Genomic DNA, 23,900 nt, shown 5'->3' with positions numbered 1-23,900 from the left:
GGAGGGGAGAGTAAAAATTTAGTGCTTCTAGAATATGTTCAAAATTAAGTGACCATCAACTTAAAATAGACTACTATATGTGTAAAATGTTCTATGTGTGCTGAAGAGTAACCACAAACTAAAATCCTGGAACAGATATGAGAAAAAGAGAAAGCAATCCAAGCATATCATTAAAGAAAGCCATAGAATCACAAGGGAAGAGAGCAAGAGAAGTAAGGAACAGAGAAGAACTACAAAAACAATCATAAAACAAGTAACTAAGTGGCAATAGGTACATACCTGTCAATAATTACTTTGAATGTAAATGGACTCTAATCAAAAGACACAGGGTGACAGATAAAAAAGCAAGACCCATCAGGGTGCCTGGGTGGCTCAGTCGGTTGAGCTTCCGACTTCAGCTCAGGTCATGGTCTCACAGTTCGTGAGTTCGAGCCCTGTGTCGGGCTCTGTGCCAACGAACGGCTCAGAGCCTGGAGCTTGCTTCAGATTCTGTATCTCTCTCTCTTTCCCCTTCCCTGCTCATGCTCTGCCTGTCTCTGTCTCTCAAAAATAAATAAATGTTAAGAAAAAAAAAAGTAAGACCCATCTATGAGCTAACTACAAGAAACTGGCTTCAGACCTAACGATTCATGCAGATTGAAAGTAAAGGGGTGGAAAAAGCATTTACCATGCAAATGGAAGCAAAAAGAAAGCTGGGGCAGCAATATTTTTCTCAGACAAAACAGACTTTAAAACAAAGACTATAAAAAAGACAAAGAAGGACACTACATAATGATAAGGGCAACAATCCAGCAAGAGGATATAACAATTGTAAATATTTGTGCACTCAACGTAGGAACAACTAAATACATAAAGCAACCATTAACATACATAAAGGAAAAAAACTGACAGTCATACAACAATAGTAGTGAGCTGTAACAACCCACTTACATCAACAGATCACCTAGGCAGAATATTAACAAGGCAACAGTGTCTTTGAATGACGCATTAAACCAAATGGATCTAAAAGATATATTTAGATTACTCCATCTAAAAACAGTGGAATACATATTCTTTTCAAGTGCAAATGAAATATTCTCCAGAGAAGATCACATGTTAGGCCACAAAACAAGGGTCCACAAATTCAAAAAGACTGAAATCATATCATGGTTCTTTTCTGACCACAATGGTGTGAAAATAGAAATCAATCACAAGAAAAAATGTGGAAAGCACCTAAATACATGGAGGCTACATAATGATGAATGCATCAACCAAGAAATCAAAAAGGAAATTAAAACAAAAATACATGGAGAGAAATGAAAATGAAAACACAACGTTCTGAAATTTTTGGGATGCAGCAAAAGTGGCTCAAAAAGGGATGATTATAGCAGTGCAGGCCTACCTCAAGAAGCAAGGAAAATTTCAAATAAGCAACCTAATCTTACACTTACAGGAGCTAGAAAAACAAAGCTCAAAGCTAGTACAAGGAAGAAAATAATAAAAATTAGAGCAAAAACAAATGAAATAGAGATAAAAAAAAACCCAATAGAATAGATTAATGAAACCAGAACTTGTTCTTGGAAAACACTGACAAAACACTGACAAAACTGATAAAACTTTACCCAGACTCATCGAAAAAAGAAGAGGATTCAAATAAATAAATAAAATCAGAAATGAAGGAGAAATAACAATCAATACCACAGAAATACAAAGGATTATAAAAGAATATTATGCAAAATTATATGCCAACACACTGGACAACCTACAAGACGTGGATAAATTCCTAGAAACATATAACCTTCCAAAAGTGAATCAGGAAGAAATAGAAAATTTGAACATACCCATTACCAGCAGTGAAATTGAATCAAAAACCTCAAAACGAACAAAAAAAGTCAAGACCAGATGGCCTCACAGGTGAATTCTACCAAACATTTAAAGTAGAGTTAATACCTATTCTTCTCAAACTATTCCAAATAATAGAAGAGGAAAGAAAGCTTCCAAATTCACTCTGAGGCCAGCATTACCCTCATACTAAAACCAGAAAAGGGCACTACAAAAAGAGAAAACTATAAGCCAATATCTCTGATGAACATAGATGCAAAAATCCTCAACAAAATATTAGCAAACCAAATTCAACAATACATTAAATTCACCATGATCAAGTGGGATTTATTCCAGTGGTTCATACTTGCAAATAAATCAATGTGATACATCACACTGACGAGAGACAAACAATATAATCATTTCAATACATGCAGAAAAAGCATTTGAGAAACTACAACATCCATTCATGATAAAAACTGTCAACAGAGTAGGTTTAGAGGGAACACACCTCAACATAATAAAGGCCTTATGTGAAAAACACACCGCTAATATCATAATCAATGGTGAAAAACCAAGAGCTTTTCCTCTAAGAGCAGGAGCAAGACCAGGATGTCCACTCTCACCACTTTTGTTCAACATAGTACTGGAGGATGCCTGAGTGGTTCAGTTGGTAAGCAGCTGACTCTGGACTTCAGCTTAGGTCATGATCTCATAGTTCATAAATTATAGCCCCACAAAGGGCTCTGCACTGACAGCACGAAGCCTGCTTGGGATTCTCTCTCTTCTCTCTCTCTGCCCCTCCCCTGCTCTCTCTCTCTCTCTCTTTCAAAATAAATAAATAAACTTAAAAAAAAAAAAAGAAAAACATAGTACTGAAAGTTCTACCCAAACAAAAAATCCAACAAAAAGAAGTAAAAAGTATCCAGATTGTAAGGAAGAAGTAAAACTGTCACTATTTGCAGATGACATGATACTATACAGAAAAAGCCTTAAAGAATCCACAAAAAACTACTAGAACTAAAGATGAATTCAGTAGACTCAGGATACAAAATTAATATATGGAAATCTGTTGCATTTCTATCAACTAATAATGAAATAGCAAATAGAGAAATTTAGAAAACAAGCCCATTTATAATTTCACCAAAAAGAATAAAATACCAAAGAATAAACTTAACCAAGGAGGTGAAAGACCCATACTCTGATTATTATAAAACGCTGATGAAAGAAATTAAAGATAACACAAACAACTGGAAAGATATTCCATGCTCATGGATTGGAATTTTGTTAAAATATCCATACTACCCAAAGCAATCTACAGATTTCATGCAATCCAGATCTATCAATACAAATAGCACTTTTCACAGAACTAGAACAAATAATATTAACATTTGTATGAAACCACAAGAGACCCTGAGTGGCCAAAGTAATCTTGACAAAGAAAAACAAAGCAGGAAGTATCACAATCCTAGGCTTTAAGATATCTACACTACAAAGCTGTAATAATCAAAACAGTATGGTATATGCGCAAAAAGAGACACATAGATCAATGGAACAGAAAAGAAAGCCCAGAAATAAACCCATGCTTTTATGTTAAATTAGTTTACAACAAACGAGGCAAGAAAATACAAAGGGAAAAAGATAGTCTCTTCAACAAATGGTGTTGGGAAAACTGGACAACTACATGTGAAAGAATGAAACTGGACCACTTTCTCATAACATACACAAAAATAAACTCAAAATGATTTAAAGACCTAAATGTGAGACCTGAAACCATAAAATTCCCAGGAAAATAACATAGGCAGTAACTTCTTTGACATCAGCTATAGAAACATTTTCTAGATATGTGTCCCTTGGCAAGGGACACAAAGGTAAAATTAAACTGCTGGGACTACACCAAAATAAAAAGCTTCTGCACAGAAAGTAAACCATCAACAAAATGAAAAGAAAACCTACTGAATGGGAAGAGATAGTTGCAAATGATATATCTTATTAAGGTACATATACAACATACATAAAGCACTTCTACAACTTAACACCCCAAAACCAAATAATCCAATTTAAAAATGGGCAGAGGAACTGATTAGACATTTTTCCAAGGAAGATATACAGATAGCCAACAGACACATGAAAAGATGCTCAACATCACTAATCATCAAGGAAATGCAAATCAAAACCACAATGAAATATCAGTTTATACCTGTCAGAATGGCTCCAAGCAAAAACAGAAGAAATAATAAGTACTAGTGAAGATGTAGAGAAACAGGAAGCCTCATGCAGTGTTGGTGGGAAAGCAGCCTGGTATAGCCACTGAGGAAAACATTATGGAGATTCCTCAAAAAATTTAAAATAGAATTACCATATGATCCAGTAATTCCACTAAATGGTATTTGCCCAACAGAAACAAAAACACAATTCGAAAAGATATATGCACTTTTATGTTTATTGCAGTATTATTTACACAAGTCAAGATATGGTAACAACCCAAATTTCCATTGATAGATAAATGAATAAAGATGTTTTACACACACACACACACACACACACACACACACACACACACACAGTGGATCATTACTCAGTCATTAAAAAGAATGAAATCTTGCCATTTGCAACAACATGGATGGACCTAGAAGGTATTATGCTAACTGAAGTAAGTCAGGCAGAGAAAGACAAATACCATATGATTTCACTCACATATGGAATTTAAGAAACAAAGCAAATGAACACACAAAGATAAAAGAGACAAACAATAAAAAACATTCTTAAATAAAGAGAACCAACTGGTGGTTGCCAGAGAGGAGGTTGGTGGGGGATGAGTGAAACAGATAAAGGGGATTAAGAGTACACTTGTCTTGATAAGCCCTGAGAAATGTACGGAATTGTACACCTGAAACCAATATAATACTGTATGCTAATTATACTTGAATTTTAAAAAATAAACTAAAAACATAAATTAAATTAAATTAAAAATATAAATAAATAAAAATTAAAATGTACTCATGAGAAACCATGTAAGGACTTGTAAGTTAATTTAAGCCTTTGGAGATATTCTTGGTGATAGGTAACTTAATTGGTTATATCTGCAATACTGAAAACATACCTATATATAATTCTTTAATTTGACGTAAGTCAAAAGTTTTAGGGCACCAAGTTATCTTCAAGGCACTCTGTAGAAGATATAAACATGAAAAAGCCTCCAATTTTCCTAGCGTAGGTAGTGAGATACATACACAAAACACAAATAACATAGAATAAGCTCTATAAGAATAAATACATGAAGTATTGGTACTGCATCAAGATAAAAAGCTTCTGCACTACAAAGGAAACAATCAATAAAACTGAAAGGCAGCCTACAGAATGGGAGAAGATAATTTGCAAATGATGTATCTGATAAAGAGTTAACATCCAAGATCTGTAAAGAATTTACCATACTCAATGTCCAAAAACCAAATAACCCAGTTAAGAAATGGGCAAAAGACATGAATAGACATTTTCCCAAAGAAGACATCCAGATGGTTGGACAAAATAAATCAAAACCACAATGAGATACCACCTCACACCTGTCAAAATGGCTAAAATTAACAACACAAGAAACAACAGTTGTTGACAAGAATGTGGAGAAATGGGAACCCTCCTTGCACGGTTGGTAAGAATGCAAACTGGTGCAGCCACTCTGGAGAACAGTATGGAGGTTCCTCAAGAAACTAAAAATGGAACTACCTTATGATCCATCAACTGCACTACTATGTATTTATCCAAAGGATACAAAAATACAGATTCAAAGGGGTACATGCACCCCAATGTTTATAGCAGCACTATCAACAATAGCCAAACTATGGAGAGAACCCAAATGTCCATCAACTGATGAATGGATGAAGAAGATGCGTGTGTGCATGCGTGTGTGTGTGTATGTGTGTGTGTGTGTATATAATATATGATATGGGAATATTACTGAGACATCAAAAAGAATGAAATCTTTCCATTTGCAATGACGTGGATGGAGCTAGAATATACAATGCTAAATGAAATAAGTCAACCAGAGAAAGACAAATACCATATGATTTCTTACATGTGGAGTTTAAGAAACAAAACAGGTGAACATAGGTAAAGGGTGGGGGAGAGAAGAGAGGGAAACAAACCACAAGAGATCCTTAATGATACAGAACAAACTGAGGGTTGATGGAGGGAGGCAAGTAGGAGATGGGCTAGATGGGTGATGGGTACTAAGAGGGCACTTGTGATGAGCAATGGGTGCTGTATGTAAGTGATGAATCACCAAATTTTACTCCTAAAACCAATATTGCACTGTGTTAACTAGAATTTAATTTTAAAAAAAGAATAAATATATGAAGATATAACAGAAAGCTAAAAAAAAGAGCTTCTGTTCCAAATGTAGGATATTAATTACCTTATATCTTCTTACTCTGTGTGTGTGTTTGTTGTTAATTATATAAATTTCTATTACACACAAGTCATTGTGGAAGGTTTTGCCAAACATACACATTAGGTTTATTCAGTTTAATTTTCTAAGACCTAATGATTTTAAAATGGTATAATAAGAGGTTTAAATTTTTGTAAAAATAAGAGTACAATGAAATTCACTGAAAGAAAAAAACCCATATTACCTTTTAGCTCAAAATTTATTCTGCATATTCATTTCTATACACATACACATACAATAAAAGATTCAAATAATAAAAGAGAGTGCCAAGGGGGCGTGTGACCATTTTCCAAATAAGTCCTATGCATAGTAATTGCTCCAAATGTTCAAAGAAAAGAAAGATTATTTTGGTCTAATGTGACTTAAGATTTTCACAGAAAACTTGAAAAGAGGTTAAGCTGTAATAAAGGAAGACAACCAAATGCATTCCAAGAGAATGGAGTAGTATTAGCAAAGCCAGGAGGTAGAAAAATGAGGCATGTAGGGAAGTTGTGGAAAGTAAAACTATTATGGTAAAATTATATAATCATAGACTCAGGTTTGTAAAATGACCTTAAAAGCCATCTAGTACAATAACTGTATGTTGAGGCCAATTATGAAGAACTTGGCCACTACCTTAGAGGCAGCAAAAATATTCAAAGTTTCAGAGCCAGCAAATGGCATGATCAAAGCAGTTATTTAGTAAAAATTACCTCCCTGAAATGGGTAGTATTGACTCTTAAGCAAGGAAGACAGGAAACAGCCAGCTTCAACCCCCTCCCTCTGACTGTTGGAGTCCTGCCCAACCTTCAAAGTCAATCAGGTACCATTTCTGGATTATGCCTTCTTAGAAGGTTCCAGTTATCTTTCTTTCCCAGGAACTCCGAAAGTTCTTGGTCTGTGCCTGAATTACATAAACAGGACTTCATTATAGGCAGGTCTCTAACTCGCCTCCAACAACTTATGCTCCTTGATGGCTGATGGTGTGTTGCATTGATCTTAGTATCTTTACCTCTCTCACCACTGACATTACCTAGCCCAGTGTTTATAGTGGTTTCTTAGGAAATATTTACGAAATCATAGTTTGATACCAAGGTTATTTTTAACTAGATTATTAATGGTTTTCTGCAACAGGGTATTTAAATAATTTGACAAAGTGTGCCACAGACATGTGCTGCAGCAAGAGTACAGTACACAGTGGTCAGTCTGGCTAGAGCACAGAGCTAGGGAATAGGATAGAGATAAATAGTGACGATAGAACAAGCTCAAGAGGTAATCAGAAGATAGATTCCACAGGACCTTGGAAACCACACCAATGAATTTAGACTTTATTCTGAAAATAACAGGGCGACCCAGAAAGAATGATAATGAACAAGACGAGAGGCAGGGAGACTGTTGTAGTAACCCAGGCAAGAGAAGGCTAACTTTAGTACATTAGTGATGATGACAGGAAGAAATAGACAAATTCAAAAGCTATTACAGAGGCAGAATCAAATGGACTTGGTAAAGATGGTGGGAAACAAAGATGAGAAGAAGGAGTAGAGGATGATGCTCAGGTTTCTGGTTTGAACAACTGGGAGGTACCATCCACAGAGAGAAAGAACAATGGAGGAGGAGTAAATTCTAAGATCACATGATGAGTTTAATTTAGGAATATTTGGTTGAGGTTTCCATAGGCTATACAAGTAAAGATGCCTAGTATGTAGTAGAATATGGTACACAGTCCAGGAAAAAGCTCTGGAATACAGTTCTAGATTTAGAATCATCAGAAAAAGGTGGTAAATGAAACCAATGTAGTGGGAGGTATCGGTCAGGGATGGTGCAATGAGAAAAGAAGAAGATCTATTAAAAAATAGTGATAAAAAAAACAGTTTTTAAGCCATGATCAGAGGATAAAGAGCTCCAAAATAAAACTGAGAAGGAGGGGCACCTGGGTGGCTCAGTCGGTTGAGCGTCCGACTTTGGCTCAGGTAGTGATCTCGTGGTCCATGAGTTCGAGCCCCGCGTCGGGCTCTGTGCTGACAGCTCAGAGCCTGGAGCCTGTTTCAGATTCTGTGCCTCCCTCTCTCTGACCCTCCCCTGTTCATGCTCTGTCTCTCTCTGTCTCAAAAATAAATAAACGTTAAAAAAAATTTTTTTTAAATAAATAAATAAATAAATAAATAAATAAATAAATAAAACTGAGAAGGAGTGGCTAGAACAGAAAGGGAAACCAGGAGCCAGTGGAAGGGTACTGAAGCAAAGGGACAGACCTCAACAAGAAATGGTTAAGGTGTAAAAGGACTCAGAATTGTCTATTGGATTAACTGTTTGTCTCAGCCAAAAGCAGTCTCAGTAGAGTAGTGTGGTAGAAACAGGACTGCAGTAGGCTGAAAAGTGAAAAAGAAGTGAGAAAGAAAAAAGGGGAGTCGCAGTCAAAGATTGACTCTAAGTCAATCCATACAGGGTTCAAGTGAATCAAGGAAATGGAGTCCCTCAGAGACACAGATTCCATGGCAAATGTTAGGGTATGCCTCTCCCTGCACCACTATGCTTAGATTGTAGAGGAGACTTGGAATTAGATGAAACTTTAGTAGTAATGACGATAGAAAAAATACTAGTAAAATGGCAACATACGGACTAAAGCAGTTTAAGGGAAAGGCCCATCATTTACACTCTGGTGACAGAGCATTCAGAGTTGACTGCATACTCCTAAAACTTCGGATTTGCTTAGCAGCAGCTAACAAAGTTATCTCCTTCTTCTCTTCCAGTAGCTACCACTGTACCACCACCAACCCACCAGTAAAGTATGGCTCACTGATGAAGGACTCAGAGCAATCAGTTGGATTCACCATACTCTAGGACTATACTATCCAATAGAGTTGCTGGTAGCCAAATGTGGCTATATAAATCAAAACTTTAAGTAATTAAAATTTAATTTAATTTTCATTTCGTTTTATTTCTTCTGTTTTGTGAGCCACATTTAAGCTATGCAGTAGATACACGTGCCTAGTGGCTACTGTATTGGACAGCACAGATTATAAAGTATTTCCACCCATTCAGAAAGTTCTATTGGACAACATCACTCTGGAGTTAAGAAGCTCTTTCAGAATGTTCTTTTACATTATCCCAAGAAGATTATGAACACTTGCTGAGAGTCCCAAGAGTGCAGCTTATCACATGCCGGCCTGGCTCCACCCAATCGGATTGAAGCCAAAAGGAGAAGAAAACTACATGATGTCAATTCCCCCTGCAGGGTATTTAGTGAAGTCATCACAAGCTAAATATTATGCAAGAACACCCTCCAGAACCTGGGGGCTTATCAAAGAAGGATGACTCACTTCTTAAGATCCATTTTAAGGATGAAGATAAAGTTCAACATAACAGATTTGAGAATAAAAGAGCAAAGTTGAAGTCTGCTTATTTTTAAAATGGTCCTTGAAACAGAATTCATGACTTATTTGAATTGGTGATACTAATGATGCCCTTGTGAGTTGTTCAACCCTGTATTTCTACCTGGTACTAGTCCCAGTAAGCAAGCAATTCCTGAATTTGCATAAGAATCAAAAGAACAATCTTGCTACAATACCTAAATTTTGATTCCACAAGCGAGAGAACATTCTCATGTAAGAATAGGAACTAGAAACCCTATTATGATAGAATGCAGTTATGTATTGGAGGGGAAAAAAAGAACAAAAAAGGAAAAACCCAGATTGCTCTGGAATTTGATGCCAAGGTTCCCATATACCACCTTCAGGAAAATGGCAACAGAGACATTCCAGAGGATCAAGAAAGAGATAAAATGAATATTACAACCAACAGAATTTTCATGGTACTCATGTAACAAGAACTGAAATCTGCACACTATATAATTTCAACCATGAAAAAACAGGTGTTGAGATCTACCCACCCAGCAGATTGAAAAACAAACCTTGGGCTGCTGCTGGTGGCATAGAGATACTACTCTAACGGTCTGTATCTGGAGCCCATTTTTCTCTTAAACCACTGAACTTCATAAGTCTCAGTAACTCAGAAAGGCAAATTGTGCCCATAGAACAAACGAAGAAGAACACAAGAATGTGAAAGTTCACTTCCCAAGGCATTCTGCTAACACGTTTGCTTTTCTACTCAAATATAGCAGGATAACAGAAAATGAGAAGAAGTGAATAAAAGAACAACTGGACTAGCTTTTGCTTTCTTAAATAACAAGAACTAGTACTGTGTAAAAAAAAAAAAAAAACAAAAAAAAAAAAACAGAATGTAGGGTTGGTTTTTTTTTCCAACAGATAAGAATGATAAGTTAAAATCTTTAAGTCATGAGGAAAGTTGACATTTTCTCCTGAAATATAGGACTTTTAGGTTCAGAAACTATATTACAGTTGAAAGATCAAGCTTTCAGAAATCAGGAAATTCCAAAGCAAGCCTACAGCAGTGCTTACTTGGACACATTACACATGGTACATATTTTACGGTCCACGTTTAACAAATAGCTGGGAGATGAAAAAAAAGTTCCACACATTCAGCAGAGCAGAATAAGGTCTATAGCAGAAGGGAGAAGTTTGAGATGTTCTGAATGCTACTCTGAGAAGTAATATTCTGTTAATCTAGTTTTAACAATTTGTTTTTTTTTAATTTTTAGAACAACAGTCATCCCAGTTGAAAAAAAGTATATGTGTGTGTGTGTGTGTGTGTAAAATGCTATGTCTATCACCATCCTATAAATCTGAGAGGTGCCCCCCCTCTTTTGGCAACTCTCTAAAAATCTCATGAAATAAATGCTTATTTTTCCTCAACTCCAGACCTTAATTTTCTATCTTTGGAACTTAAAAATACTTACATAATTGTCTTCAAATATGGCTTGACTTTTCTTCTTTGATGGAAACAGCATTCCTGCCAACTTTAAAATTTATAGCTACAACCATATTTTTTTAATTTTTAAAAGTACAAAAAAATACCACAACCTCTTAAGTGATTTTGAAATGAACATTTCTTCATATTCATAATTATCCCATGTCACACTGAAATATACTCCAGCTCAGCATACAAATGGAAAGAACATTTACCTCTGAGTCTCATTTGGAGACAATATCAGCAACTAAAAAAAATTCCAGTAGCAATCATACTCCAGGCATCATAAATTTCATAATAAAGTAAAATGGTACAACTAGTAATCAAATTCCTCTGTGTATCTCTCTCTCTTGCTCTCCTCCCTCACTCTGTGTGTGTGTGTGTGTGTGTGTGTGTGTGTAACTCTCACTTTTACAGGCTACACCACAGTTTTCAAAAGCACTTTCATATAACTTCAATAATCTGATCTTCCAACAACCCTCAAAGGTACACAAGACAGGGATTATTTATTACTCCATTTGATAGGGCAGTAAACTGAGATACAGAAAGGCTAAACGACTTGCCAAAACCCAAAGCTCACCAGTGACAAACCCTGGGAAAAATATCCAGACTGTTGATTCCCAGATCAGTCCCTTAAAAGAAAGTTTAGATGTGCAGTTTAAATTAGATGAAAAATGTGCAAAGTTGCTAGGTTTCTAAAGCAGTTTGAACAATGCTTCTTTTTTCTCCATCATAAATGTTCATAGTCTATGTCACTGCTGGAAAAGTGGGGCAGTCACCTGGATTACAGAGAGACTGCATCAAAAGGCTGAATTTGAAAGTATTTACATTTGCAAAATTACATGCCTTTGAAAATCCAGTCCATATAATACTGTATTTGAACAGCTTCTGAGGTAGAAAATACTGAAATTTACTGGAGAAAATAAACACTGGACCATTTATCTTTAAAAATAAATAAAAGAGTAATCTAGGGGGAAATGGTTCCAGAAGACTATAGGGGTGAAATTTAAATCATAGTACTGATTACAAAACTTGTTCAAAAAAACGTGAATCCTTCCAAACTCATTATGATTTTTTTTACGTTTCCTCCTTAAATCAGGTACCACAACAGGGCAGCATTGCAACATCCTTTTCACTTTTAAGTTATGGTGTCAAGTTTACATCTACATCTGCTACATTTTCATAAGAACCTAACTGGCATTTGTAACCAATAAAAATCAGTATTAAAGGCAGCATTCTCATTATTTCAAATGACTCAAGGGTTTGCTGTTCTTTTTGATTCCTCAAAGAAGCAACTGAAGTAAGTGGAGAATGTGTCAGCATAACTTTTTACATGTGTTTCTCTCTACTTTTCAATTATTGGGCAAGCTCCTAAAAACAAAAAAAAAATTATTTTTCTTTTTCTTATATATTTTGCCCCTAGCAACTAGTGTAGAGCTTGGCACAGGCCACATGGAGTTCACAGACTATGCTGGAAACCGGGCAGAAATTCTCAGGTTCCCCCTCCAAGCCCAGGGATAGAGAAGCGTATCAGAGTCTCGATTTCTTCCCACCAGTGATTTCACAGAAGGAATTGAGCAGTACATATGGTGACAGCCACAGGGGTTAAAAGGGAGGGAAACCGGTCTGTGTGAAGCGCCTGTGGAGAAAATACCTATCTCGAAGCTGGAGTTGGTAGTGTGGCTAAAAAGACAACTGACCAAAGGAACATATTAATCACTGTGTTCTAACAACTTTACACACAGGTCACGGACAGAAAATAGTTGAGAAAAACTAATCTACCACACAATGGATGCAAAATATACATAAACCCTTGGTTAAGCCATCACAAGGACAGCCAAGTTTAGAATGAGACAATTGTCTGTTGGATAATTAGGCCTTTGCTCCCTAAAACATGTCTATAAATTATTCCTCAGGCCAATGTTTAGTTTACATCACATAATCTACATAGCGTTGCTTCTAAGTCAGAGTGTAATTAAATAAATTTGTTTTACATTCTGCTGTGTTGTATGTCTTATTTGTCCTTATTCTTAAATATATGGTTCAAGTAACAGTACATAGGCCCCTTTGCCTTATATTTTATATAAAATAGACGTTTTATGTACCTGAAGTTGGAACCATGTACATGCCACAAATATAGTTTAGAGTTAGAATCAAAATTCCTTAAAAGCCAAGAAAAACTTGTTCCACTAAAGGGCAGGAAAAATGGTGAATTCAGGGTCTTGAAAATGTCACATGATGAATAACCAACCCTGAATAACAAAGCATATCTACATGACAGTATCTGTGAATACAGCAATAGAATATTAGAATATAATAGAATACACGTATGATAGAATAGCAATATATAAACAAGTTTATATAAAGTGTACATAGTTTGTAGAAAAGAGAATGTTCATCTAAAAAGATTCCATCTAAGTTTACAAAGGAGAGTTTAAAAAAAAATAGGCCTCTATATTCTGAATTAGAGATGATAAAATAGCTTGTATCCTGTGACTTGCATTTGATGTTTCAAATTTATGTGAGAAAGTGTTCTCAAACATATTTTAAATGTGCATCTGTTACTGCTTATCTATGAGAGTTCAAGTACAAACTGCAGATCACCATCCAAAAACAATGAATATCTAAGACACATATGACTTCACATGCTGCACAATGAAGCAGCCAACTACTTTATCGAGAAAACATGGCCTCATGGCCATGAGGCTCAGACCTCCTACGTGGTTGACTCAGAGTTAATCCTGATACAGAATGTGCTCTCAAAAAGAGATATGGTTGTAGTAGGAAACTCACAATGTGTGACCTAGACAAACCATCAGGAGGAAAGCATGTGGCAATCAACTGTTTTACGTACTTTGCAAATCCAATGAAATCTTCGTGGTTGGTGTTGATGTAAGAGACTTGGATGTCAATCAGTAGCAGTACCTATAAGTTAAAGAGAAACCCTTCAGTGAAAACTGATCGTAAATATTCTCAAACACAAAACTGAGTAATTGCCTACAAATTATTTATCTTTATTTAATTCTTAAAAGGATGCTTCAGTTAAAATGAGAAGTTGCATCAATTTTTTTTCATTAGACTCACAATTTTTACTCTAAATTCAGAAATTAAAAATCTACATGAAAAGTCTGAGTCCCACATGAAGACAACATGTTTATAGTTTATAGGCATGGACTCTGCTAATTTAACACAGAATGTAGGATTATTCTAGTCCTCTAAAATGTAGGCATAATGTTCAAAAGAAGGATACACGTGTACCAATGACGGGCTGCTCAGAGCTTCCTGTTCCTGTAGGCACTATATATTAGCCATGAAATAACAATATTATCTCTTGTTTTTCCTCTTCTCTTCTACCTCTTTAAGCTCCTTCTAGGCAAGCAGGAGTAACATCTCATCAACCAATTCAAAAAGGCAATATACAAATAAATAGAAAACTTCCTCAAGATCAACAGGCCTGGTTATCAAAGCAAAACTTCAGTCAGGTCTCTGCTAAAAGATCACTTCTTTAGAGGGATCCTCCCTACTATCTAAACTAGCACTCGGGGCGCCTGGGTGGCTCAGTCGGCCTGACTTGGGCTCAGGTGATGATTTTGCAGTTGGTGAGTTCAAGCCCCATGTCGGGCTCTGTGTTGGCAGCTCAGAGCCTGGAGCCTGCTCCAGATTCTGTGTCTCCCTCTCTATTTCTCCAGCTCCCCTGCTCACGCTTCTTCTGTCTCTCTCAAAAATAAATATTTAAAAAAATTAAAAATAAATAAACCAGCACTCTGTTTGTACCTTATTATACCGCCTTATTTTCCTTTGTAGCACTACCGCTAGCTGACATAGTAAGTTTTTACTTATTCAGTATACAGACCCCATCTGCCGTATCCATGCTCTATCCCCAGTGCCTTGAACTTCATGGACAATCAAGATTTGTCAAGGAATGAACTGAATGCATGTTCCCATAAACATGAAACATGAAAATGTTCTAATCATGAGATACTTAGAAACTTTAAGTCAGAGGTTTGGAAAGTCCCTCTGTAGAAAATATTCTTCAATAGGAGATAAGAGAGGGTAGAGCAACCAACCAGACACTGTAAGAGAGTTTTATCCCAGAGATACTCAAAACTGAGTTCCCCTTCCTAAGTTTCCTTTTGTTCTCCCAACTGTGTCCCTTCTCTTTCTAGAATGTTTGTTAATAGGAAGAAAAAAAAAAAATCCAGAATCCCTGCCTACATACCTCCAGAGCTCTGCACCTTGACTTTGTTGAACGAACTTTTGATAAACATGATGAGCATATTCATGCTGCCTCCCTTCAATGAAGATGACATTTGAATGCATCAGAGCCCTCAGGATAACAGTTCACTGACCAGGTCTATGTAATGTTCCCCAGAGGGTACTTCCTCAGGAAAGGCTTACCAGATCCTCACCCTATACGCTCACCCCAAACCAGGTTAGATAATGCTAACACTGTCATATAGACTATATATTGTATTATATTTTATATGTATATTGTACCTTATACTTTTTATTTGTGGTATATACCACAAATGTAATTAATTCTTTGTGTATATTTTGTTTGATGTTTTGCTTCCTCGCAAGACTGTAAGTAAGCTCAGGGTGCCCGGGTGGCTCAGCTGTTTCAGTGTCTGACTCTTGATATCGGCTGAGCTCATGATCTCGCAGTCATGGAACTGAGCCCTGTGTCAGGCTCCACATTGGGAGTGGGGCCTGCTTAGGATTCTCTCTCTGCCTCTCTCTCTGCCCCTCCCCTGCTCTCTTTCTCAAAATAAATAAACATTTTTTAAAAAGACTGTAAGTAAGCTCCATGGAAGCAGGAGTTATATTTGTCTTGTTCACCTCTTATCCCCAGAACGTAGCATGATACACGTAGTAGGTGCCCAGTAAATATTTGTGGCTATAAATTGATAACTGTCTACCAGCCTTGAATAAGACTTTGCTTTAAAGGGAGCAATTTATTACCACATAATCGGTAAATGGCCGCTTATTGTTGTCTCTCTGTCACTACCCAATGCTATGGGCTCTGAGGGTTTGCTTTTATGGCTAATCTCAGCTGGTCGTCTTGCTGTGAATCCCAAGGGGACCTGGCCAAAAAAAATTAATGCATCACCCAAATCCATCCTTACTACCAAATATAAAGTCACAGTACAGGCACTATTAGGTCAGTAACGTCATACTTTTATGAAAAAGTTTCGTATCCTCAGATACAGTTTCATTTCTTGTCCTAATGAACAAAACTCTAGAGTTAGGAGGGGTCATCATTATTACTTTGTCTGTGGTATTGCCTCTATTCTCCCGACAATAAAGCCAGATTCTGTTAAATGTTATACTCCCAAATCCATTTGGCCAGGAGTTTGCATCAATAAACCATAATGTTTAAGCACAAATAAATTGTTGCCACCATAAAGAGCAAAATATCTACATAATTCTCAGCATTGCCAAAGGTTGTCACGAATATCTTGGCCGTTCATGCACATTAACTTGGACTGCAGTATAGGAAAAAAGTGGGAAAAAAAATAAAAACTATGGCTGCTCTCATTCATATTCCTGGAAACTGGGAGTCTGTGTTCATCCTAGGAAAAGAGCCAGGTCGCATGTGGGGGATGAAAAGGAAAATAGTACATTTTTTTCTCATTTTTTCACTTTCTCAGAGTTTCTCACTGCCTTTCCACCCACAGTTATTGAATATTTAAAGAAAAAGTAAAGCTACCCCTGCTAGCAATAATCACCCACAAAGTCAGTCCCTTTAACATGCAATTACACGTGTGGAAGCACCTGGAATGATAGCAGGCACACATTTTAAAAAAACCTATGTCTTAGAAAAAAGCTCACAGATTTATGGTTGTCTATATGTTTAATATTGAAGAATTCCACCCCCCCCCCCACAAGGCTTCCAGAGCAGAGGTCAGTAATAATTTCTTAAAAACTTTTAAAACCTGGGGCTCCTGGGTGGCTCAGTCAGTTTAGCAACTGACTTTGACTCAGGTCATGATCTCAACCGCTTGTGGGTTTGAGCCCTGCACTGGGCTCTGTGCTGACAGCTCAGAGCCTGGAGCCTCTTTCGGATTCTGTGTCTCCCTCTCTCTCTGCCCCTCTTCCACCTCCCTCCCTCCCTCTCTCTCTCTCTCTCTCTCTCCCTAAGAATAAAAAAAAAAAAAACCATTAAAATTAAAAAAATTTTTTTAACTAAAAAATAACTACAAGAACACCTCAAAGCATTTCTGGTACAAAGGCCTGGGAAAATGGGTCACTCTCTGGCCAGCTACTTTGGAAGCATCATACAACCCAAAGCAGCATGGAGTTCAGAACTCAAACCTGAGATCTATGCAAACTGCTACCTTCACATGTCCAAGAACATGAATGTTTTTACCGCACAGGTCGTACTATAGGTGCCAAGCACCAGCTTCTTCAAGTGGTTGGCTGATGAACTGTCAGACTAGGACACCTGAGATGGCCACTTAGTAGAGACACCTGCTCCATCCCTTATCTCCCACTTGGGGAATGAAGTGATCACTACATCAGAGTTGCAGGTGAAAGACAATTTCTCTTAAAATCAGAAAAAGGCAATTCTTTCTCACAGATACTAGGTACCACAGCTCTGTAGGAAAAACAATGAAAACAACTAAAATTAATGAAGAACTCAGAACTGCATTTGGATGCTTAATTTCATCCTCATAAAATTCCTATGCGTTAACTACCATTATTATCTCACTTTAAGATGAGGAAACTGAAGTATACGATGTCAAGCACCTTATTATTTGCACAGAAAATAATAGCAGAGGTGGAATTCGGACTCAGGCAGTCTGAACCTGAAGCCCACAATCTTAACAACAGTGCTGAGTTTGATTACATTGTTTCAGTAAAGCAAAACTGAAACAGGAAACATGAAGCTAACAACTGCTTAGATAGGAAAACAAAGTAATTAAGATAATAATTGTACTACTTCAATATTGTTTTTACATAGGATCCCTAAGAGTTAAGTAGGATAATATTATCCTTTGAATTTTATAAAATATGGACACTGAATTAAAACTGTTATCTTATTGACTTAAGGTCAGGAGTACAGTTGATACTAGAACTTCAGTTTTCTTGGTCCAACTGCAGCCATGACATTAGATGTGTGGGGGAACTTCTGGTGTCAGGATTTTATATCTGGCCCCAGGCTTGATTTCACTGGCTCATGAGTTAACATTGATTTGTTTATCTCCACTAAGTCAGAAAGCCTATTTTCTCCTCTTTTTGGCTACTGTAGCTATCCAAGGGTGTGGAAGCTGGAAAACAAGTGAAAACTATGAATAATGGTTAATTAACTTCCAAAGCACAACGATAAAAAGTAGTAGCAATGAATCCCACAGCTCAAGCTGATAGTCAAGTTTTACTGAGTCACAAATATCCCAACCTACTGGGCCTCCATCCTGTCTCTTCACTTTCTCCTTCCACCCTCCCCACCCCGCCCCACCTCACCCCACCCCACCCCTACACGCACCCTCTGTGGCAGTTTGCCTGTGTCTCTCTCCCTGTGGTTTCTCTCTCTTCTATTTTGCCTTCTCCTTTTTCCCTGGTTTTCCCTCTCCACCTTTCCAAAATCTTGGAATTCTAAGAGGCACAAAATCTTGGAATTCTAACTTAGAGAGACTTCTGAGATGACATAGACCAACATCCCAAAGCTGTACATGAGAAAACAACAGTCCTGAGAAGTGATTTCCACAAGAACATGCTGTTATTTTGTAGAGAACACATGGCCTGAGTCCAGTGTCCTCTACATGCTGTCACAGCTGTGTCCTGGAACTGAAGAGCATTTGAAAACCTTCATGCCTCCCGTTATAACATTTTTGTAAATAACTAAGAATAAAATCCACCTAAATTTGAGAAGCTTTTACTATTTACACACAGTCCTTAGCTTTTTCTAATGAATTACCTTCGCATAAAATAACCTTTTGAATTAAAAGAGCTAAATAGGATTAGAAGATAATTTTAAGGTCACTCCTTACAAGCCATATATATATATATTATATATATGTGTGTGTGTGTATATATATATATATATATATAGTGAATATATATATATATATATATTCACTAAATAGACATGTTTAAAAGAGCTGTTTTTTTTCAATGTTTATTTATTTTTGAGAGACAGAGACACACACACACAGTGAGAGCGGGAGAGGGGCAGAGAGAGAGAGACAGACAGAGGGAGACAGAATCGGAGGCAGGCTCCAGGCTCTGAGCTGTCAGCACAGAGCCCAACGTGGGGCTCGAACCCATGTCATGACCTGAGCCGAAGTCAGATGCTTAACTGACTGAGCCGGCCAGGTGCCCTAAAAGAGCTGTTCTTAAACATTTTTTTCTCTAATTATTTTTATGAAAATGAATGTAGATGAAGGTATACTGAAACACTAGCACAGTTTAAACTTGTTGAAGAAGTGACAATGAGAATAATCTTTCGGGAAAGCAATCTGGCAATATGTATCAAAAAAAAAAATCTTAAAACCCTCTGTATATCTGTCAACCTAATTATTTCACAGGATTCTGAGATTAAATAATAAAGACATTCATCACAGAATTGCTTGGGATAGCAGCAATAAGACAAACAAATAAACTGTTTAAACAGTTAGATACTTAAGTATCTAATCACAGGTTCCATGGATAAGTTGATGAATAGCTTTCTCCATTCACCTAGGGGGAAAAAAACTGACATTCTTCATAACATTTTAGGAATTTATGAATATCCTGATACCCATCTGTCGGCCCATTAAAAGCTAAGAACCTCTGCTTAAAGAAAACATGTGGAATGTTTCTGGATTATTGGCTTTCAGAGTGGAGTGTATACATGCCAGGGGTGCACATGACAATCCATGGGGCACCAAGAGTAAAAGTAATTCCTATTACTGTTTTCTAAACGTCGTCCTTCAAAGCTTTTACACTCGTTTATATTCTCAACATACACAAGATGTTAGTATAGCAACACATGTATAAAATTCATAAATAAGTAAAAATAAACATATGTGGTTGTGTTCTTTCTTGCCATTCAGAGAAAGGCCAACTGTTGGAGACCACCAGACAGCCTTGGAGAACTTCCACTTCTGACAAAGACCCTGCCCAACAAGGAAGCCTCCCCTCACCTGGTCCTTTGTCTTCCCTTCTCGCTCGCGAATATGGTTGGCAACAATCCTTTCTGTTTCCTCGCAGAGTCTGGGGAAGTTTGCCAGCTGTTAAGAGAAACATCTGAGTTAATACACAAAAAGTTATACTGCAAAAAAAGAAGCAAAGATATGTTATCTTATAGAAGGTACATATTGCAAATCTAGAAGCAAAAGTAAAATATCCTAAAGAAGAATGGCAGAGTGACAGAAAGGGCTCCACAAACAATCATCAAAATAACTACATTATCTGATAGGAAACACTTCAAAACCAGTAGAGAAATTCCCTGCAAAAACAAAAACAGAAATCCAAATACCATCTAGTACTATGCTCTACAGAGTTGGCACTTAATAAAGTTCAAAGATAAAGAAGATAGAAATGAGGATGAAAAAGAGAACAATGACTCACATTTAGAGAGTACTTACCATGTTCTAGGCTGTGTGCTTAACACCTCATGAGTTATCTCATTCAAAATCCACAACAATCATAAAAGATAGGTTTTATTATTAATTCCATTATATAGAGGATGAAAATGAAGCATAGAGAAGTTAAGCAACTTGCCCAAGAGTAAACAGCTCAGAATTGGTGGGCCTAGAATTCCAACCCAAGCCCTTGGGACTCCAAAGCCCATTGTCCTGTCCACTACTCTTTGAGAATGATTTATTCCATGAACCACAGAGGTCAATTTTTTTAAGTTTTAATTTATTTATCCTGAGAGAGAGAGAGTACACATGTGCATGTGCACTTGAGTGGGAAGGGGCAGAGAGAGAGGGAGAGAGAGAATCCCAAGCAGGCTGCACGCTTTCAGAGCAGAGTCCGATGACAGGGGGCTTGATCTCACCAACTGTGAGATCATGACCTGAGCTGAAATCAAGAGTTGGACACTCAACTGATTGAGTCACCAGGCACCCTGACATAATTTTTTTAATTCTTCCCTAACAGATATGTTTGCATGTACATACTTTTTGGCAAAACTATAGAAATAATACATTTCAATCACTTATCCCATCTAAATTATGCAGGTAATTGTCAAAAATTTAATTTGCAAAAAGGAATGAATTAATCATAGTTGTTTTCAATGTAAGAAAGAAGAAGAATGGGATTCTACGAGAATATTCAAGGAGGCCTAATCCAGAAGGACTTGGGTAAAGTTGTGTAGAACAGTTGTGGGGGAAATGAAGCTTTCCACGCCCCAGAACAGTGTGAAGGCAATGCGGGACAGGGACAATGAATGGTAAAGGAAGTAAAGAAAGATCAGAGCAGAGAGTGAGGAGGATGGTCTTGTGGTGAAAGTAGAAAGGTAAACAGAGGTCAGATCAGAAGGATCCTTGCAGACCTGCAATGAATTTTGGCTCCTGAAGCAATTCAGATGAGAAATGCTGGTGACGTGGACTGGGATAGCAGAAATAGAATGGAGAAAAGTGTGCAAATTCATGGCATATGACAGGCAAATGCTAATTCAATGATCATTTAAAGCACCTGAAAATAATAATAATATCCCACAAAATAGGCAAAGGACATGATTTAATTAAAAAAGAAATTTAATGATCAATAGCAAAAGAAAAATATTAAACTGCATAAATGATCCAAGTAATGCAAAGAAAGATAATAACTCTCATGTTGTCAAATGGTTCTAATTATTTTTATGAGACTTAATCTAGATGAAGGTATACTGAAACTAGCAGTTTAAGCTTGCTGAAAAAGCGACAATGAGAATAATCTTTCTGGAAAGCAATTTGGCAATATGTATCAAAAAAAATCTTAAAACCCTCTGTTTATCTGTCAACCTAATTATTTCACAGGATTCTGAGATAAAATAATAAGGACATTCATCACAGCATTGCTTGGGATAGCAACAATAAGATAAACAAATAAAACTATTTAAACCACCTAAATATGTAATGATATTAAATAAGTTAAGGTAGATCCACTAATGGGATATAATTACCTGTTCAAATAATATCCATTACCTAATTTTTTCATTCTAATTTCTAAATAATATCTAAAAACATGGTAAAGTGTTTATGACAGTAAGTGAAGAAAATCAGGCCACATGTATATAAATGTGATTACACATAAGCATACACACATATACACGTAGTCATAGGCCACCATATACCCTTGATATCCTTCAAGGATACAATCCAAGATCTTACAAATCTCAAAATTCTTGGGTAATATTGTAGCACCTAATATGTCTCCTAATTTTTAAGCAGTTGGAACTAAACCTCCCTGAAATATAGCTGCCCCATGGTCAAACAAGGTCACTGTACACAGCAACTTTATAGTATGCATGATGCACATTAGTGTCTTAGCTAGACAACAAACTGTAATTCTTCATGGAACCATCATAATCACAAATCATACATAAATATTCAACATCTAAGGCTGCAAGTCTACTGTCCACACACAGAAAAAGGTCTATAGAAATACTACAAAATGTTAATAGGAATAATCTCTTGGAATCATGGGTTATGCATAATTTCCATTTTTTTCTATCTACATCTCTACCTTCTCCAAATTTTTCTACAGTGACCATAGAGCATAGCATCATAATAAAAGCATAGAGACCTGGCTGCCTCGTTACTTTCAAAATTCACAGCCCAGTGTCTCTTCATGAGATCACCAAACCATTACTCCCTTTTTGAAATCCTTAGCTGAATCCTGAGATGTATGGCTCATTTGGGGGATTATTTCATGAAAAATTGAAGGCACAAGTGAAACTTCCACTTCAAGTTTTGGAGACATTCCCCAGGAAAAGTCTATTATCCCAGCAGCCCTTTTATACTCTGAGAATATTGTAAGTTATTTTTTGTGAATCCTGTAAAAAGTTTTAAGCAGAGAAGAGATAGCTGATCAACACCAGTTGTTCTTCTTCACTAGTGCAAACCCGGGTGGTATATGTGACAGTCACCACTAGCCTGTCCTAGGCTACCAGAGCAACTGTTTTTCCTCTGCACTCAGAGCATCCCAAGCTAAAGGCACACCTTTGCTTTTTGACAACAGCTGCACAAATATAGAATTGTCCTCCTGCAGAAAAGCGACAACACAAGGAATAGTGGTCTACTGAGAAGGAAAGTCAAGCCTCTAACAGCATTTAGAAAATGGATGACAGCAGAAGGTTATTTTTAAAACACCAAGGAATGGCACTATAAATATTTTTTTTCAGAAACAAAATACTTGATAGCTGAAGGTTCCCAAGCTAGTATGCAGCCATCATTAAAGTCTTGAGAAAGGCCAAAATGACAAGAGTACTCCAAGAAGCAGAAACATCTAAGAACCCTCCCAACTACTGGCCTTGTGGGGAGGATTGATTTTTTATGTGTGTGTATCTCCTGATCTTTCCAAACTTACTACCCATGGGCTTAACTTCACCAGGAAAGGAGCCCACCAGAGCCATAATTTGGTACCTACAACTGAGACAACTGGAAGTAAATGAGCCTAATTTCTAAGTGGAACAAAAGGGAAAGAGAACACACTGTAAGAACCGCCCCCCTGGAGGCAAAGGAGGAGAAATATTGAAGGAGACACTAAGCAGTGCAGGACCTAGCCATGGCTGAAAGGCAGTAATGAAGCTGGTATGGTTTCTATCTAGCTGGTTGATCTGGAAAGACTGTAGGAGTATAAAAATCAAAATGTTGGCTTGAATTGCTGGCTCTCAAATGTAATACTCCAGTCCCAATTCTTCTCATAATATATAGAGGAA

General features: G+C 36.9%; 1 protein-coding gene across 10 annotated transcripts in view; it reads right to left on the bottom strand.

Annotated features, from left to right (window-relative positions):
- DNM3 (dynamin 3) overlaps positions 1 to 23,900 on the bottom strand; it is a 573,673-nt gene that overhangs the window by 315,513 nt on the left and 234,260 nt on the right. For all 10 annotated transcript variants that reach the window (XM_060643523.3, XM_060643524.3, XM_060643514.3 and 7 more), the window contains exons 11-12: positions 20,176 to 20,262; positions 13,905 to 13,975 (exon numbers count right to left, since the gene is read on the bottom strand). In XM_060643523.3, coding sequence (XP_060499506.1) covers positions 13,905 to 13,975; positions 20,176 to 20,262 — 158 coding nt within the window. The remainder of the gene's footprint in view (positions 1 to 13,904; positions 13,976 to 20,175; positions 20,263 to 23,900) is intronic.

This window comes from Panthera onca, chromosome F1 (assembly GCF_046562875.1).
Source record: "Panthera onca isolate mPanOnc1 chromosome F1, mPanOnc1 haplotype 2, whole genome shotgun sequence".
Taxonomy (NCBI): domain Eukaryota; kingdom Metazoa; phylum Chordata; class Mammalia; order Carnivora; family Felidae; genus Panthera; species Panthera onca.
This window is presented reverse-complemented; position numbering and strand designations above follow the sequence as displayed.